The 17,638-nt window shown below is 45.7% G+C and overlaps 1 protein-coding gene across 4 annotated transcripts in view; it reads right to left on the minus strand.

The window, feature by feature from the left end:
- Nucleotides 1-17,638, minus strand: part of LOC133116730 (interleukin-1 receptor accessory protein-like 1) — a 343,914-nt gene that overhangs the window by 157,142 nt on the left and 169,134 nt on the right. For all 4 annotated transcript variants that reach the window (XM_061226631.1, XM_061226630.1, XM_061226629.1 and 1 more), the window contains one exon: nt 2,005-2,191. In XM_061226631.1, coding sequence (XP_061082615.1) covers nt 2,005-2,191 — 187 coding nt within the window. The remainder of the gene's footprint in view (nt 1-2,004; nt 2,192-17,638) is intronic.

A 17,638-nucleotide genomic window follows, 5' to 3' on the forward strand; every position in this document is an offset into this window, starting at 1 on the left:
TATATAGATCCGCGGTCCAGGTTTGATTATGGCTGCCTTATATAGATCCGCGGTCCAGGTTTGATTATGGCTGCCTTATATAGACAAAGCGAGCCATGGCTCTCAAGTCAAATTGTCAAAAGGAAGGCTAAACAAAATTCCTAAAATTACTTTTATCTTGGGTGCACAAGATGAAATAATATTATTATTTAAAACTACGGGGGATCCGTACGTAACCTATGTTGTCTTTTACTCACAAATCAAACATAGCCTTAGCAGCAAAATGATGGAAAAACTGGCAGGTATTAGCAGATAAATTAAATTCAGAATTGGATTTACTTGCTTTCTGATAATACTAGTGCAAGGAAACATTAAATGGAATAATGTTTTATGAATTCCCATGCGCTGGGAAGATGAAAAATAATACAATTCAATGTTTTGATGTGGCAGCATTACCAAATGCTACTGCAGGTAAATCAAGGTATTCTTATGAATAAAATCGTAAATTCGTAAGCAATAACTTCTACACCGTAATGGACAAGTGATTACCCTCACAAGGTAATTGGGAACTAAATATTAATTTGTTCGTGATTACGTGACACCCTTTCGTAAATGATATCAATTTTACCAGCACGGTTTGTTGAGTGAAAAAAATAACGTTTATTATATTGTCAGCGTTACCAAGAGCATGTTAATGTAAAGATGAGTCTGCGCAAGACCGTGATACAGTATCTGCAGGGCTTGTTTCGCTTTGCAATGTGCACTTCTATTAATCGCTGAAGGTGAAAGATTCCCTCACAACTAAATCAGGGGCGCTCATAAAGATAGCTTTAAAAGGTGTTGTCGGTCTGTAAAAACACGTTCCCGTCTAAATGCTCTTCTTAAAATGATGGCTTGTTCATTGTCAAAAACCTCACTTACAAAAGCTGAGCTCATTTCTGTTGTCTTAGTGTGATTTCACCAGGTGGTATTTAGGTTATCCTCCTAACTTAACCTTAAACCTGGAGTTGTGCAGGTTTGTACTTAAGACACTGTTAAGTCCCAGCAACAAGCCCATCTAATTGGTGAAATCCCTTTATGAAACCGAGCATCCTGACTTCATCTCAAACATCAACAATCTAATCAAGTTAACCAGGGCCCTATTTCAAGAAGAAGGTTTACTCAGATAGCTGGACAACTGTGCTGAGTAAAACCTGGCACTTTCCCAGATCTGGAACACGGACTGAAGTAAAAAGTGCTGGTCTGGGTTTTATTTAGTGCAGTTATCCAGATAACTTGCAATCCTGCTTTGTGATGCACCCCCTGGGGATAGTGGTCTGGTAGATGGGAACATGTGGCGTGGCGAGGGTGTGGTCAGGGTGTGGTGAGGGTGTGGTGAGGGTGTGGTGAGGGTGTGGTCAGGGCATATCATAACAGGATGAGAACAGCCCATACAGCCCAACAATGCTCGCCTTTGCCTTCCACTAAAGTGTGCTTACTGCTTAGTTTACCTAACAGCTAGATAGCATCTACAACCATATCAAGCCTGGTCTTGAAACCCCCCCAGAGTTTCTGACTCCACTACATGAACTGGCAAAATATTGCACACATTGACCACTTTCTTTCTGAAAAAATACTTCCGAATACCGTTTGCTAATTCCCATTATGCCTCCTCGTTCTGCTAACAGAAGTCAACCTGGAGAATCTCCTGTAGTTCACCTGGTTAATCCCTTCATGAATTTAAAAGCCTCATTCAAATCACCCCTAAGCCTTCTTTTACTGAGCTTGAAGAGATTAAACATCTTGAGCCTTTCCTCGTAACTTTTATCTTTTATACCGGAAATCAATTTGGTTGCCCTTCTTTGAACCTTTTCCAGCTTTTCCTCTGCATTTCTGTGGACTGCACTACAAGATGTACACACACCTTCTATAATACTTTTGTGGTCTGACAAAAGTATGGCACAAGGTGACTGTAACTCTGTAAGGGTGCGGGGAGGGCGTGGGGAGGGCGTGGGGAGGGCGTGGGGAGGGCGTGGCAGCGCTCACCTTGTACCACACGATCTCTGACTCCTTGGCAGCCTGAACGTAGTCCTCGATGTCGCGGCAGGTGATGTCCTTGCTTTTGCTCAGCTCGGCCTTCTCGGAATAGCGCATTTTGGAGTTGTAGCAGAGGTCTGTGTCATTTTCCGCCACCGTTAGAGACATCGACACCTTCATGCAATACGTGGAATTCCTGTAAAACACAAACAAAATAATCACAATAATGAATACTGCTTTACTAAAGTAATACTGCTTTACGACAACCAAAAAATACCCACATCTTTATACTGTATACTGTAAACTAGTTAAAGTTATGCAACTTGTTAGAAGATGCATCTTCCCAGAATAACCTCTCCCATCCCATCAAGGACACAGCTCACATAGGAAAAGCTTTGGAATGCCGAGGAAGACTTTGCTGGCGGAAGTCGGGCAGAAAGAATGTTCTGGACGAGGATTTTCACAATGATTTTCAGTTTGCAGGTGTGCGGCATTTTTTTTTTGTGTGTGTTCTTTGGGACAGCGATGATATTTCTGGCAGGTTTATAACACCCACCGGACACAATTACTGCCAAACGGTTTCCCTGAACAGCAGTCTTCGGCAGTGTTTGTGCGAGGACAGCGCGCATGTCGCTCCGTAAAAACCAATCCACCGATCACGTGACGAGTTACTCCTAGCTCAGAAGCCAGTGGGTTCGCCAGCTTAAGTCTTGGCTGTACCGAACCGCAGCTGAGGCTTCACTCCTCTCCGTTCCATCCTGTTCGGTAATGAGAGACGGATACTGCGAAGCTCGGGCCTGCGACTGTGAAGGGTATTTATTGGGGGGGTTCACTCCTCCACTCTCATTAAAACCTGTGATTCACATTTCCACAACTTTACAATCGGAAATGGAGAACTCTGCTGGAGTTCCACCTCAGTCGGCTCACTTCGTGCTCCAACACTTCTCCTGTGGGCTCTTCCTGCACTCATTAGAGGAACAATAATCTCCAAGCGGAGGTGAGATCGGGCCAGCGAAACAGCAGCGCCTCTCCCACGAAAACCTGGAGCCGTGCTTCTGTCAGTCGGGCTACGAGCGGTCGACGCGGGCTGGTAATTAACGGAGGACCCTGAACTCCTCAGAACCTCTTTTCCCCACCGGCCCCCGCTCTCTTTATTAAAATGTTACGGAACGAAAGCCTCTCCAAAACCCCAGCAAAAAAAAACAAAAAAAACGGTGGGCCGTGGGCGAGTGAGAGGGAATGAGCCACTCAGCCAATGAGACGCGGCGGCTGTTTTTCGGGGGGGGGGGGGAGGGGCGCAGTTCATTGTCCGGGCTGGCGAGGAGGTGCACAGGAGGTGCACAGGAGGTGCACAGGGCCTCCATTGTGTTTGTCCACCCGTTCACAGACGAGTGGGGAACGACCGTTGCAAATGATCTCCCACAGAAACGGAGAGGAAACAGAAGGGTGGGGTGGGGTGCGGTGGGGGGGTGCGGTTGGTGGGGGGGGGGGATATGAATCGGGCGGTAACGCGGGGCGACAGCGGTCGGAGTTGACAGCGGCAGAGATTGATTAAGCCCTTTGTCTTCCCCCACGTTATGCAGATACTGTGCAGGCCCGCAGAAAATTACTTTCCAGAATTGATGTTCTGCAACGTGCCAGAACTGGGAAACGTAAATAAATAAAGACCGGCGGAGACGGCTGCTGCATGACGAGGTCACGCCGGTGACGAGGGGCGCGGTCACGCCGGTGACGAGGGGCGCGGTCACGCCGGTAACCTGAGCCGCCTCGAGCGCTCGCCAGGGCAGCGCCCAACGGGGCCTGCTGCGGGGGTCCAGGGCCTCTTCTGAGGACAGCCTCTGTGACGGACAGCCTCTGTGACGGACAGCCTCTGTGACGGACAGCCTCCGTGACGGACAGCCTCCGTGACGGACAGCCTCCGTGACGGACAGCCTCCGTGACGGACAGCCTCTTCTGAGGACAGCCTCCGTGACGGACAGCCTCCGTGACGGACAGCCTCCGTGACGGACAGCCTCCGTGACGGACAGCCTCCGTGACGGACAGCCATTGCTTTGGCACGAGCTCCCCTGGGCCTGTGAGACCTCCTGGAGACCGAACCTCCAGGGCTGAGAACCACCTAACCCTCACGGTGCGTTACCTCTCCTGCAAAAAGCCAAAGCCAAGACCAGGGTGACGTTGGCTCAGGTGGGAAGAGCAGTCGTTTGCCAGTCGGTTCGATTTTTTGATTTGGAAATTTGATTTGATTAAAACATTTTCTATTCAGGTCCTGAGCCATATTGAGTAGAGATGGACAGATCGATCCCTTTGATCATAGTATGCCACGATTACTACCCAGCCCAGTCCCAAATACTACTACCCAGCCCAGTCTCAGCCCCACACCCTCCAGCCCAGTCTCAGCCCTCCAGCCCAGTCTCAGCCCCAAGCCCTCCAGCCCAGTCTCAGCCCCAAGCCCTCCAGCCCAGTCTCAGCCCCACGCCCTCCAGCCCAGTCTCAGCCCCACGCCCTCCAGCCCAGTCTCAGCCCCACACCCTCCAGCCCAGTCTCAGCCCCAAGCCCTCCAGCCCAGTCTCAGCCCCAAGCCCTCCAGCCCAGTCTCAGCCCCACGCCCTCCAGCCCAGTCTCAGCCCTCCAGCCCAGTCTCAGCCCCAAGCCCTCCAGCCCAGTCTCAGCCCCACACCCTCCAGCCCAGTCTCAGCCCTCCAGCCCAGTCTCAGCCCCAAGCCCTCCAGCCCAGTCTCAGCCCCACACCCTCCAGCCCAGTCTCAGCCCCACACCCTCCAGCCCAGTCCCAGCCCCACACCCTCCAGCCCAGTCTCAGCCCCACACCCTCCAGCCCAGTCCCAGCCCCAGGCCCTCCAGCCCAGTCTCACCCTCCAGCCCAGTCTAAGCCCTCCAGCCCAGTCTCAGCCCCAAGCCCTCCAGCACAGGCCACCAAGGGCTCCTGCTGCCGTGGCTACAGCCACCCGTTGATAAACGCCATCAGGCCCACAGATCTGAGCCCTGATCACAGGCAATCAAAGGCAATCTGAAGGCACCAGTGATCATATTATTAGCCACCAGGTAACCCAGGTAACAGGTGAGAGTCAGTTACGCAAGATGACCCAACAAATCAAATTAACACCTGTCTGTGACCAGTAGATATAAGTGGATTTAGATAATACTATACAAAATAATAATTGAATATAATAATAAAAATATGCACAAAGCAACACAGGATGTACGCGTTTGAAATTATAAGTCTCTTCAACAAATAATAAGTCAGAACACGTGCACACCCCAGGACTTAAATCAATCGTAACTACTGACGGTGTCTTGTTTTGTACGCCCGATATGAACACATTTATGAAGACTACATTCAGTGGTGCGAAAATAATGTAGTTCTAATAAGTGAAACTCTCATCGGTGAAACGAGGTTATTTGCGGAAAAATGAGTTCAACTGCGAAGCGAATGGGGACACTCTAAATATGTATTGTTAAAGGCTTTAGAAAAATGTTACAAAGGCTTGTAACAACCTTAATTATGCATACACTGACTAACCGAAAAGCAGCAGCCAGAATGCAGAAGGGTCCCCCGGGGTTGAGTCAGAGAAGTCCTGCCCTACGCTCACCCATCTGTCACCAGCACTTTTTAAAAGACAGAATATTCCCAATCACGCTGGAAACATTTAAATTAGGCCCACTTATACAAACAGCCTTCCTCACATTATTGCAGGAGTTAAATATTCATTTGTGTAGAAATTATGAATAAGCAATTTCCTTTAGTTTCAAGAGTAAAAACTCCTCATTTAGAAAAGGGCATAAATTAGGAATGATTTGATGTTAGTACAAAAGCACATTCGTGATCAACACCGAAGATCATGTTACTGTTGGTGTTTAACACACACAAAGATAATGAACATGACATGTGAATAGATCCCTTTTGATTTCTACATCATCAACACAAAAACAACTGAATACATTTTCTGAAGGCGTCTGGGTGAAGAATGTACTCAATGCTAAATTTTAAACCGTTAAATTTTATGTCTCGAATTATACGAGCAAAAATGAATATTCTGTGAGAAAGGAGGCTGTTTCATAATGCTTATTGCCTGTGAATTGATTCCCCAGTGCGACTGCTGTCTGGGTAGGGCTGAGGAAGGGAATGTTTAGACTCTTCTTGCAGAAGCTAATTTGATAATTTGGTTGCCGTTTCTGGCTCTCTTAGAATACGCTCGGCGTCGGAACCTTCTGAGAAAATCTTCTGCTCCAGCTGCTCCCAAATACATTCATCTGCAAAACGTAAAGCTCGTCAGATCGTTTCTCCGCCTTTCAGAACGGACGAACGGGAGCTCGCCTGAACACACAGGAATTCTGTTGCATTTAAAGTGACTGTCACATGGAAACAGAATTAACTCAATTCAGATTTATCTGTGTTATTTGACAGGGTCAATTAATAAACTAGTTTCTGTAAATGCGCCAGCGTTAGCCGTGGATGCTAACTTCAGACCTCGGGCGGGACCCGGAGTACCCGGAGGAAATGCACGAGAACACGCCGAGAACATGCGCACTCTGTGAGGGACTGGAACCTAGAACCCCCTTCTCACAAGAACACACTGCTAAAAACCCTGCCTCCCAGTTAAAAAAATGTAGGTGACTATTCTGCAGAAACTCACTGGCTTTCCAGCAGTCATATACAAAATTAAATATGTTCGCTCATAAGGTAAGATATCACTGCTTTCACCCATCTCCCAGCACATACATTATTTGTAGGCCTTTTTCAAAAATGCTTTTAATTGGATTTGTGAGTCATAACATTTTAATGTGCAATTCGGGACCAACTTTATGGCATGCTGGAAAAAACTAATAAAAATCTACTTCCGTAGATAATATTGGGAAAAACAATCTCTGCATTCATGAATTAAATTAAATGCATTTTAAATTTTAGCAAAATGCAAACTCATCTCTATAGCTTCAGACTGATACAAACAATTTCGTAATGCGAATATAGTCCTGACCGTGACAGAAGGCAGTGCAGTCTATGTTGTGACGTGTTGATGCAGAACATTTTCTACTGGCTTCAACCAGGCAGTCAGGCAACAAATAAATAGAAACTTGTAGCAGGCACACACTAAGTGGGATTTATGTAGCAATACATTGTGGCATCTGTCGCCTCCTCAGGCATGAACTTACAGCCAGGAACTCAGTAAAGAAATGAGGGGAGAGGATGGTTTCAATGATAAAATTACTGCGCCTGTCTCTGTCTCTGTCTCTGTCTCTGTCTCTGTCTCTGTCTCTGTCTCTGTCTCTGTCTCTGTCTCTGTCTCTGTCTCTGTCTCTGTCTCTGTCTCTGTCTCTGTCTCTGTCTCTGTCTCTGTCAGCCAAAACCTTCAATGAAAGCCTGTTGGGTGATGCTTGCCGAAGGTTGAGACTGATCTTCCAGATGCATTGCTCATGAACCCTGAGATCTAGAGCATTGCTAAAAACAGGAAGTGACAGTCAGGATTATTCTGGAAGGGAAGAAAGCAGACAGCCAATCACAAGGTTCATTATTCTGCAGAAGGAATCTGGCCAATCGCACGGTTCAACATACTGTGTGAGGAGCACCTCTCACTATCTAAAATCTAACCAATCCCAATGCTTGTTATGGGTCCTCGTAGCCAATCACAAAGAGAGGAATAACAGTTGGCTCAGTTGGTAGGGCACTGCACTAAAAATGCAATGGCTGTGGATTGGAAACCCAGGGGATGACATACATTTAAAAGAAATGCATTCATCATCCTGTATGTTGCTTTGCATAAAAGCGTCTAATAAGAAGCGTATCTCAGAATGAACACACAGCTTGCATATCATAGGCTGAGGGTAAACGTGCACACCAGTCTCATCAATATTGTTTATCATAAAACAGATTTATTTCATACTGTGAGTTCACACAGTGAAAAATACAAAAGAAAGAACAGCTGTGGCATTGTTGTTGTTAAACATTATTGTGTGCAGTGTGTGTGTGTGCGCGCGCATTTGTGTGCATGCATGTGTGTGTGCGTGTGCGTGTGCGTGTGCGTGTGCGTGCGTGCGTGTGTTTGTGTGTGTGTGTTTGTACGTGTGCATGTGAGAGAGCAAAGAAGAGGGGAAAAAAGGATTGAATATATTAAATAACTTAAAAGTTGTACATAGAAAAAGTGAAATTACATTTGCATCTCTGTATAATTGCTTTGGTGCAAGTAAAAAAGATAAGAGAGCAGAGAGAGCTTATTAAATCTAAAATGAGGACAAGTGAAAGATGAATTATAAATTACTACAAACTAACCAAGACACTCACCACATAATTCATTTCATATATGGAGGGGGAGAGAGAGAGAGAGAGAGAGAGAGAGAGAGAGAGAGAGAGAGAGAGAGAGAGAGAGAGAGAGAGAGAGAGAGAGAGAGAGAGAGAGAGAGAGAGAGAGAGAGAGAGAGAGAGAGAAATGTCCTTTTCACCCATAATTCTTGTCTTAATTGGCACAGTATAGACCACTGCACACACTAGAATTAAAGTTTAAGACACACTCATAAAGTTGCAAAGAAAGTCAGAAAAGTGTGCATGTGCGTGCGTGCGTATTGCATTGTCGTATTTCAACAACAATTACGTATTACAAGGAAAAGTGAAACGTTTTCCCCACAAAATGCAACTCCTTTCTGTGTTCAGGCGAACTGCAAATTCCCAAGAGTCCATTTCTATCAGAACAAGATGGCTAAACTCATCAATGGATTTATTCTAAATTTAAACAGCTTTTTTAAATGACACTTTGCTTAGCATCCAAAGACCATAGCGCTACTGCAAATGAATATTAGATAAAGCACCAGGCTGGATCATTCTCAAATTGATTTTTGGGTCAATTCATCTCACTCCCTGATCAGAATGTGTTTGATACTTCTGGAATGATGGGAGTTGTTCTGCATAATGAGGGGAGAAAAAACAATCTCACGAAATGATTCATGTGTCACTCTGAAATGTGTGCATGTTGGCTGGCGGTGGGGGGGGGGGAGAGAGAGAGGGGGGTTGATTATTTCTGAACTTTCTCCATATTAGACATTTTTCTCGCGCATCAAACGATCTCCTCCTCTGAGGATTAGGTGGGCTGTGCACCCAGCAGAACATTCCGGCTCAGCTGAGCCGTTTACTGTACTTATTAATCTTTTTCCGCACTGCGCCAGCCACAGCCTGAGTCCCCCCCCCCCCCCCCCCGGTGCCGGAGACACATGAGAGAGGGGTGTCCTTTTGAAGCACCGAGATTCCACCCCCCTGCACCCTGCCCCCCCCCCCCCCCAGGTCCTCTGCAGCTCCCAGTGCAGAGGCTCCCACCCTCCCCGTCCCAATAGAGGCAGCATGGTGGGACAGCGGACAGCCTCACAGCAAGACAAATGGTAAATGGTTGGCATTTATATAGCGCCTTTATCCAATATTGGGCATAGATAAGGTTTATAGACTTATTTGAGGCACCTCTTATGTAATTACCAAGGGTTTAAACCTGGATCATTGTTTATTTTTTATTCGCATGTGGCTGAGGAAAATTTGTCAGACTATTTGCACCTAAATGCAGTTCAAGTAGGGGCCCATGATTAAGTAGCACTATATAGGAACTCATTACCTCCAATGAGCAATGATCAATAAATCTCACTTTCTGCACTACTAAAGGTTACAAGGCTTACATACTCTAACACCTCGCACTAATAACCACTGAACTTTGAAGACTGGTAATACTGGTTCTACTAAAGGTCAGCCCAGATCAAGGTAATTAGCTGACAAGTCTATTTTAAAACATTTGAGGGGAAAATTTAGTTTGGTGTGAGCTACTCGCTCGTAGCGTGTGCTTGGATTCCGTCAAATATTGAGTTCAAGGTTTAAGAAAAGACGGACACACTCTACTCATAATACAATGCTCCGTGGGAATGTTACGCGTAAACTCAGAACTCACAATTATGCAGAACCAAATTAATAACTCAGTTATACTGGAGGTAAGCAAACTCACAACTCACTGTTACACAGAAACAAACTCATAACACATTGTCAAACTCATAATCCAGGGTTACACAGAAAACAAATTAATGGTAACAAGAAAGAAAATACTTGAATTTGCTACCTCAATTTTGATATGGACTATGCAGGCTGTATTTACTGTGTAACATTCTAATTTTATTTTTGTTGAAAACGTGTTAATCTGATCTCATCATGAACAGGGCTTTCAGTAGCAGCTGGTTGAATTAAGTCAACAGAAGTTAGGAATAGACATTTGGGTGCTAACTGCCAAATAGCAGAACAAAATGAAGACTCAGTCAGTACAGATGGCAGGGAGGCTTATTTTTCTGCACTAATCTTCACCATTAAAACAATTCTTCAAAATAAGAGAACAATAATGCTCTACTATGAGAGAAAAAAAGGCAAGGGAGCAGAATTGACTTACTGAATCGAAGTCTTTAAACCGTGCAATATAAAACATGCATTTTCCGTTTAAATTGATCAATATTCGGTCCTTAATTCTTTTTTCGTGGGATGCTGGGAGGTGGTTTATTCCTAGAGAAGTGAAATTTCTACAGATTTCTGACCATTTCAAAAGTGTGCAGTTGGCTTTAATGTTCATCAATATTGAGAAGAAAATATGTTTTAATCGTTGAGGTTGATTATCCTGCACATGGGAACTGGAGGAGTCACTCCAGAGTAGCAGTTTCAGATGCTGTTTGACCCAGATCAGGAGGGTGCCATTGAAACCACAGAGTAGGGCTGAATAAGTGGATTTTAGCATTCAAGCATACAAGAGCTTATTTACAGCAACGAGAAATGGCGTCACTAGGGAGAGCACTTCTTCATAATGACACGGAATAGGGAGTTGCGAGCTGGAGTCACTTATTTACTCTCAATCAACTGCCTGTGCCGTTACGTTTGCAAGCACTTTGGCAAAAAAAAAAGCCTCACATCAGGATATAATGACGGGAAAAATGTTACTTGTCACCATTGTGAACATGAAATTTCCCCCTCAAAGCAACCCTTTGTATGGCTGCACGCACACATGAAAACGCCAGAACTGATTGTTGTCTAGTCCGTGATTGTTGTCGTCAAGCAGAATCAGAGACTACTGGATAAATGTTTGTAAGTGTGTCGTCCAAAGACATGAAGGTTAGGTTAACTGGAGAAGCAGTGAGCTCCTGCCCTTGACCCAGACACTGGGCTCAGAACTGGACCTTTGCCCTTGACCCAGACACTGGGCTCAGAACTGGACCTTTGCCCTTGACCCAGACACTGGGCTCAGAACTGGAGTTGGTATCTGGGTTCTGCACTGTGGCTGCCCATATTGGTTAAAGACAAGCAGAAATCTAAATGATTTTTTTCAATTTAGTCAACTCTTCATAACCTTCATAATTCTTCCAAAAATACATACACTCACAGAGCACTCTATTAGGTATTTATTTTTATTTTCATGCGATAGTCTAATCAGCCATTCGTGTGACAGCAGTGCAATGCATAAAATCAGATATGGGTAAGGAGCTTCAGTAAATGTTCACATCAACCATCAGAATGGGGAAAACACTTGGGGGTCCAAGTGACTTTCACCATGGAATGATTGTTGGTACTAGACAGGGTGGTTTGAGTATCTCAGAAACTGCTGATCTCCTGGAATTTTCACACAAAACTGTCTCTAGGGTTTGCAGAGAATGGTGCGAAAAACCCCAAACATCCAGTGAACAGCAGGTTCTGCAGGAGGAAACGACTTGTTAATGAGAGACGTCAGAGAAGGGCCAGATGGGTCAAAGCTGACAGGAGGGTGACAGTAACGCAAATAACCACACATTACAACAGTGGTGTGCAGAAGAGCATCTCTGAACACACAACATGTCAAACCTCTAAGTGGATAACCAGAGAGTCCCAGTACACCATCACAAATAACCAGAGAGTCCCAGTACACCATCACAAATAACCAGAGAGTCCCAGTACACCATCACAAATAACCAGAGAGTCCCAGTACACCATCACAAATAACCAGAGAGTCCCAGTACACCATCACAGATCACCAGAGAGTCCCAGTACACCATCACAAACAACCAGAGAGTCCCAGTACACCATCACAAACAACCAGAGAGTCCCAGTACACCATCACAGATCACCAGAGAACCACAGCCATAAACCCCCAGAATCCCAGGAGCATCATAAGTAATTGGGAGAGTAAAACAGTGACATTTACAGTGGCGAAAGCACTCTAAAGATGTACAGTAGACAACTTGACATCCGGAACCTAGAGCGGAGTGGCCGCACACATCTTGTGACGTTGACAATATTATCAGCAGTTTTCAGAGACACTTGACATTTTTTCCCATTAATGGTGGCCGTGTATGTTCCCAATTCGCAGAGTTAAAGCATTGTGAGCATGATGAATTAGTCAAGCGTGACCTTTACAATTTCTACGCAACAGCTGAGCGAGCACAGAGGACAGATCCATACCTGTTGGGCAGGCACCGTACAATGGGCGAGGAGCCAGCCCTCCCTACTGCGGCCTTTCTGTACGTAGAGCCCTGTAAAGATACGCTCTGTTGCGTATGCCTATAGACTCCATTTACCAGGATCCTATCTTTCTGATTATTAATCTGTTTTCCCCAGGATGTGTCTCAAATTGCACACTTGTGTTCTTGTGCACTCGCGTTCTTACATTATACTGCTTTGCATTAATGGCATTTGGCAGACGCTCTTATCCAAAGCGACGTACAGTTCACTAGGACTAAGCAGGAGACAATCCTCCCCTGGAGCAATGCAGGGTTAAGGGCCTTGCTCATGGGCCCAACGGCTGTGCGGATCTTATTGTGGCTAGACTGGGGATTAGAGCCACCGACCTTGCGGGTCCCAGTCATTTACCTTAACCACTACGCTACAGGCCGCCCTCCAGGCCTTATAAGCTCACCTTAGAAGTGCACCAGCTAGTCAACGACGTAGAATGCAAGCACATAAAATCTGTTAATTTGAGACGCACATACGATGACGTCATGACTCTTCTGACTGTAATGAGCCACACATCAGGCAAGTGGCAGTGAGAGACAGTTAGCTAGAAGCTATGTTATCGTAGAAACAAATATTTGTTATACAAATTTGTGGTGAACATACACTCAGTGAGCACGGTTTCTATTGGGTAGACCTGTACACCAGCTTGTCAAGGCAAATATTTAATCATCCAAGCATGTGGCAGCTACGACATGCATGAAAGCATGAAGATATGGTCAAGAGGTTCAGCTGTTTTTCAGACCGAATGGGGAAGAAATGTAATCTAAGTGACTTTGACCGTGGAATGATTGTTGATGCCAGACAGGGTGGAAAACGGCTGACCTCCCGGGATTAACGCACACAAGGACAAAGAGTTCCAGAGGCAAGCTGCAGGCTGCATTTTCCTTATCTCTGCAAAGAGCATGCTAGCATCTATTTCATATTGTTTGGAGACTAAATATACTTTTAGTATTGGCCCAAGCAATGCCAGCTGCTTAGCGACTTCAAGTCCAGTTAATATTTATCTGCTTTGCATGTTCATTTTTCTCTGGTTAAATACTACTGGAAAAGTGTACCCCAGCTTCACATCAGACACATAAGCAAGCACATCCTAGGTACTGCTTATTAGACTCAGTAAGCAGGTCAGAGCTGATGGTTGTCACAGGAGTGGTGACATGTATGCACCGTTAGAAATAAAATCACACTGAACCCTGAAAGTACAGTATTGTTCTCTTTGGGTACAAACAAGCACGTTTTCCACGTTTTTTTTATTTTTCTGGCTAGGGCTACAGTTCTATGTACCCATAGCATACTGCCGCAGCAAAAAACTTTTGTTCCTTTTTTGGCACTTTTTGTACCTTTATTTCTGAGAGTGTATGGTTTGTTCTCCCTGTACCTGTGTGAGTTTCCTCTGGGTACTCTGGTTTTCTCCTGCAGATCCATGCAGGTTAGGCTACTGGGGAGTGGGGGAGTGGGGGAGGTTTAATTAAAAAAATAAATCAATAAATGTTACCAGAGGCCCTAGCGTTCCATATAAAATCGGTGAAATAAAATTCATCCAATGAGGTGGCAGCAGAAAGCTCAAGTCAAGATTCTGATAGGTTCTCTCGCATGGAGAAGGGGAGGGTTTAACCAGGTGTTTAGTCAGGAGGGATAAACAGCGCTGGATAAAAGAGTCCAGTTTGAAAGCACCAAGGATTATTTTGGGAGGTCAGGTGAACAGACAGCATAAGCTTATTTAACAGAAGTCAACCAGACAATGGCAAAATAAATGTCTTCTAGAGTAGACCATGAATCATCAAGGTATGCTCATTACAAAACTGTGCTGCTAAATTCCAGCAATCATGTGGAATGTAGCAACAACTTTATGTCCACCTTATGTCCGCACAGAGCAACAGAACCATGGCCGTCAGATTCCTTACTCTAGAACCTTCCATACCCACCAGAGAAGTGAACATGTTCCAACTCAAGTTGTCTCCTGTCTCAAGTTATGTCACACAGACCATTACGCACCCTCCACTGTGAAACATAAGCCTGCCACAGACATCTCCGTAAGCAGTACCTGTGATGTGCAGCAGCGTAACTCCGAGCAGTCTCTCTCAAATGTCATCGCCGTGTAAGAGATTAGCATAAGCACACATTTGTGTGTATGAAATAATGCATGCAATTTAACGTGCTGTGGGCTGTTTTGCTAAATGTTAAATATCGCTGCTGGAATATTGTTTGAAAGATGTAACACCATTTGAGCCATGCATAATCCACACAGCTATTATTTCCATAATTTCATGGTCTGTGAAAAGAGTACGAGTTTTTCGCGGAACAGAGCTTAGATGTGGCTGTGGACGGCCGGCGGGGGAGGAGCCAGAGGGACGGTCGTGTCTGAAACGCTTTTTCGGTCTTGGGAGGAGACTTCTGACGACAGCTTGCCTGAGACAGACGCTCTCCCATGGTGCCTTGCTGCTTCCTCACAAGGGCCAAAGGCTACGGCAGCGTTGCAGAAGAGTCAGAAAGCGTGAAATCTAAAACCGATTTTAAGAATATCATGACAATTTGACACACCGGCGGTGGTCTCTCTGCTGTTTTTTCGGCACTGACGCCTAAAAATCCACGAATTAACTGTAAAATAAATGGAGGAAAAAAAAAAAAGAAGAAGAACCTTTAGTTTAGTTTTTCCGGAAGCCTCTTCTGATTGCCGTGAGCCGCCGGGGTCAGCACATCGCCGGCATTAAAACACGCCATCGCTCAACGGGGACGAGCCCAACTGACAAATGCTTTAATGAAGGCCACGGCAAAGACATTAAGTGTGCAGATACGGAATCGAACCTCGGCCATCGAAGGTCACAGAGCGGTCAGGGACTTCAGCGGCCAATCGTTGAGCAGCGGCTGTATGGGGGGGGGGGGGGGTTGGCTCTGTACCTGTATCAGCCCCAGACCTGCGGAGACACGCAGAGACCCCCCCCCCCCCCCCCCCCCCGTATCCTGCATCCTCAGAGAACAGCCACAGCAGTCTGCTACTTCAGGTTAAGATGAATGGCTCTCGTTCCCCTAACAAAGCACTTCATCATCTTCCCTTATAAGAGTAACGATCTCTAATGAGTTTAAGTAGCAGCCTGATTTCATCATTCAGAGTGAGCTCGCTCACCGGGTGTGAGCTCCCAGCGCAACGCTGTGTGTGTGTGTGTGTGTGTGTGTGTGTGTGTGTGTGTGTGTCTGTGTCTGTGTGTGTGTGTGTGTGTGTGTGTGTGTCTGTGTGTGTGTGTCTGTGTGTGTGTGTGTGTGTGTGTCTGTGTGTGTGTGTGTGTGTGTGTGTGTGTGTGTGTGTGTGTCTGTGTGTGTGTGTGTCTGTGTGTGTGTCTGTGTGTGTGTCTGTGTGTGTGTCTGTGTGTGTGTCTGTGTGTGTGTCTGTGTGTGTGTGTGTGTGTGTGTGTCTGTGTGTGTGTCTGTGTGTGTGTCTGTGTGTGTGTCTGTGTGTGTGTCTGTGTGTGTGTCTGTGTGTGTGTCTGTGTGTGTGTCTGTGTGTGTGTGTGTGTGTACCTGTGTATGTGTGTGTGTGTGTCTGTGTGTGTGTCTGTGTGTGTGTCTGTGTGTGTGTCTGTGTGTGTCTGTGTGTGTCTGTGTGTGTCTGTGTGTGTCTGTGTGTGTGTGTGTACCTGTGTATGTGTGTGTGTGTATGTGTGTGTGTGTGTGTGTGTGTGTGTGTGTGTGTGTGTGTGTGTGTGTGTGTCTGTGTGTGTGTGTGTGTGTGTGTGTCTGTGTGGGTATGTGTGTGTGTGTGTGTCTGTGTGTGTGTGTGTGTGTACCTGTGTATGTGGGTATGTGTGTGTGGGTATGTGTGTGTGTGTGTGTGTATGTGTGTGTGTGTATGTGTGTGTGTGTGGGTATGTGTGTGTGTGTGTGGGTATGTATGTGTGTGTGTGTGTGTGTGTGTGGGTATGTGTGTGAGAGAGAGACAGAGAGCACTCGTATGCTTGTGTGTGACTGCGCATGCGTGTTTGCGTGTGTGTAGTCCAGTTCCTGCTGTGCGTGCACCTGTGTGTGCGCGAGTGAGTGAAGATATTTGTGTTTCCATTAGCATACCTAAATCCTGACATTTTCTTTGAATATTTGCCGTACATCAGTAGTGATTGTTTCTGGGGGCCACACAGCATATGACAGAATAAGAACACAACAGAGACAACGACTACAAGACAAAACTACAGTAAATTAAGTCTTGTACTGACAAAACCACAAAAGAAAAACCTGGCGTGTTTCCAAGCTTTTGATTAAAACCATTATTTTCACAGGTACAGAGGTAGATTTACACAAGTCGGACATCTTAAAGCATATCTAGTGCACTGTGACAGTGTGATATGCTATGCAGGAGGAAAACCTGAGGCCATATTCTCCAGAAACAGCTTATATCAAACAGGACATCTCTACCGAATCCTAACATCTACGGCGCGGCACTAATATCTACGTTTTTACACATTTTGAAGAGAGGAATGAATGGCTTTCCTGTAGAGTCCAGCGAGGTGTAGAACGACCTCGCTGAGCTTTCCAAGGGGAGACCGTGGGCTCTTACCCCACTGCTAGGGCAAGCAGTGAGCGTTTCAGCCCTGTTAGCGCTCACTACAAAGCACTCTGTCCTCTGCAGCTTTCCGCATCTCTCAAACGCTGGCAGCTAAATTACTCTCGAGCACCTATTCCACATCCTAGAAAGTCACAAGCATGTATTTAAGCTGACGCTCCGCACCGCGGATCACAGATGAAGTGCTCCTGACGTGAGCGGGCTGGATAGCTGCCTGCTCTTTAGATGATGCCACTGTCGGGTCGCGGACATTAGGGAGTCATTTGACGCTTCTCAGCCTCTCGCCCGATTGGTGGGGGCTGGTGGTAAACAAACAACGTTTCTGACGAGCTCAGGTCTTCGTGATGGAGGTCAAATCCGTTGCCCGACCAAAACATTAATATTTAAAGCGTCAACTGACAAACAATTCAGTTGCTTCCTGATAAAAGCAATGAAGTATAATAACAAAACCACCGTCATCTCTCTATAATCAGTTGCTCTTTAAAAATAAGTATTAATTGTTTCAATTGTTTCGATGCCCTGGAACAAGCCGTTTAATAAATAGGATGCGATAATATGCACATCTGAATTAACTTAAGGTAACAGACAGGCAAACTGAG

Source organism: Conger conger, chromosome 17, assembly GCF_963514075.1.
Source record: "Conger conger chromosome 17, fConCon1.1, whole genome shotgun sequence".
Taxonomy (NCBI): domain Eukaryota; kingdom Metazoa; phylum Chordata; class Actinopteri; order Anguilliformes; family Congridae; genus Conger; species Conger conger.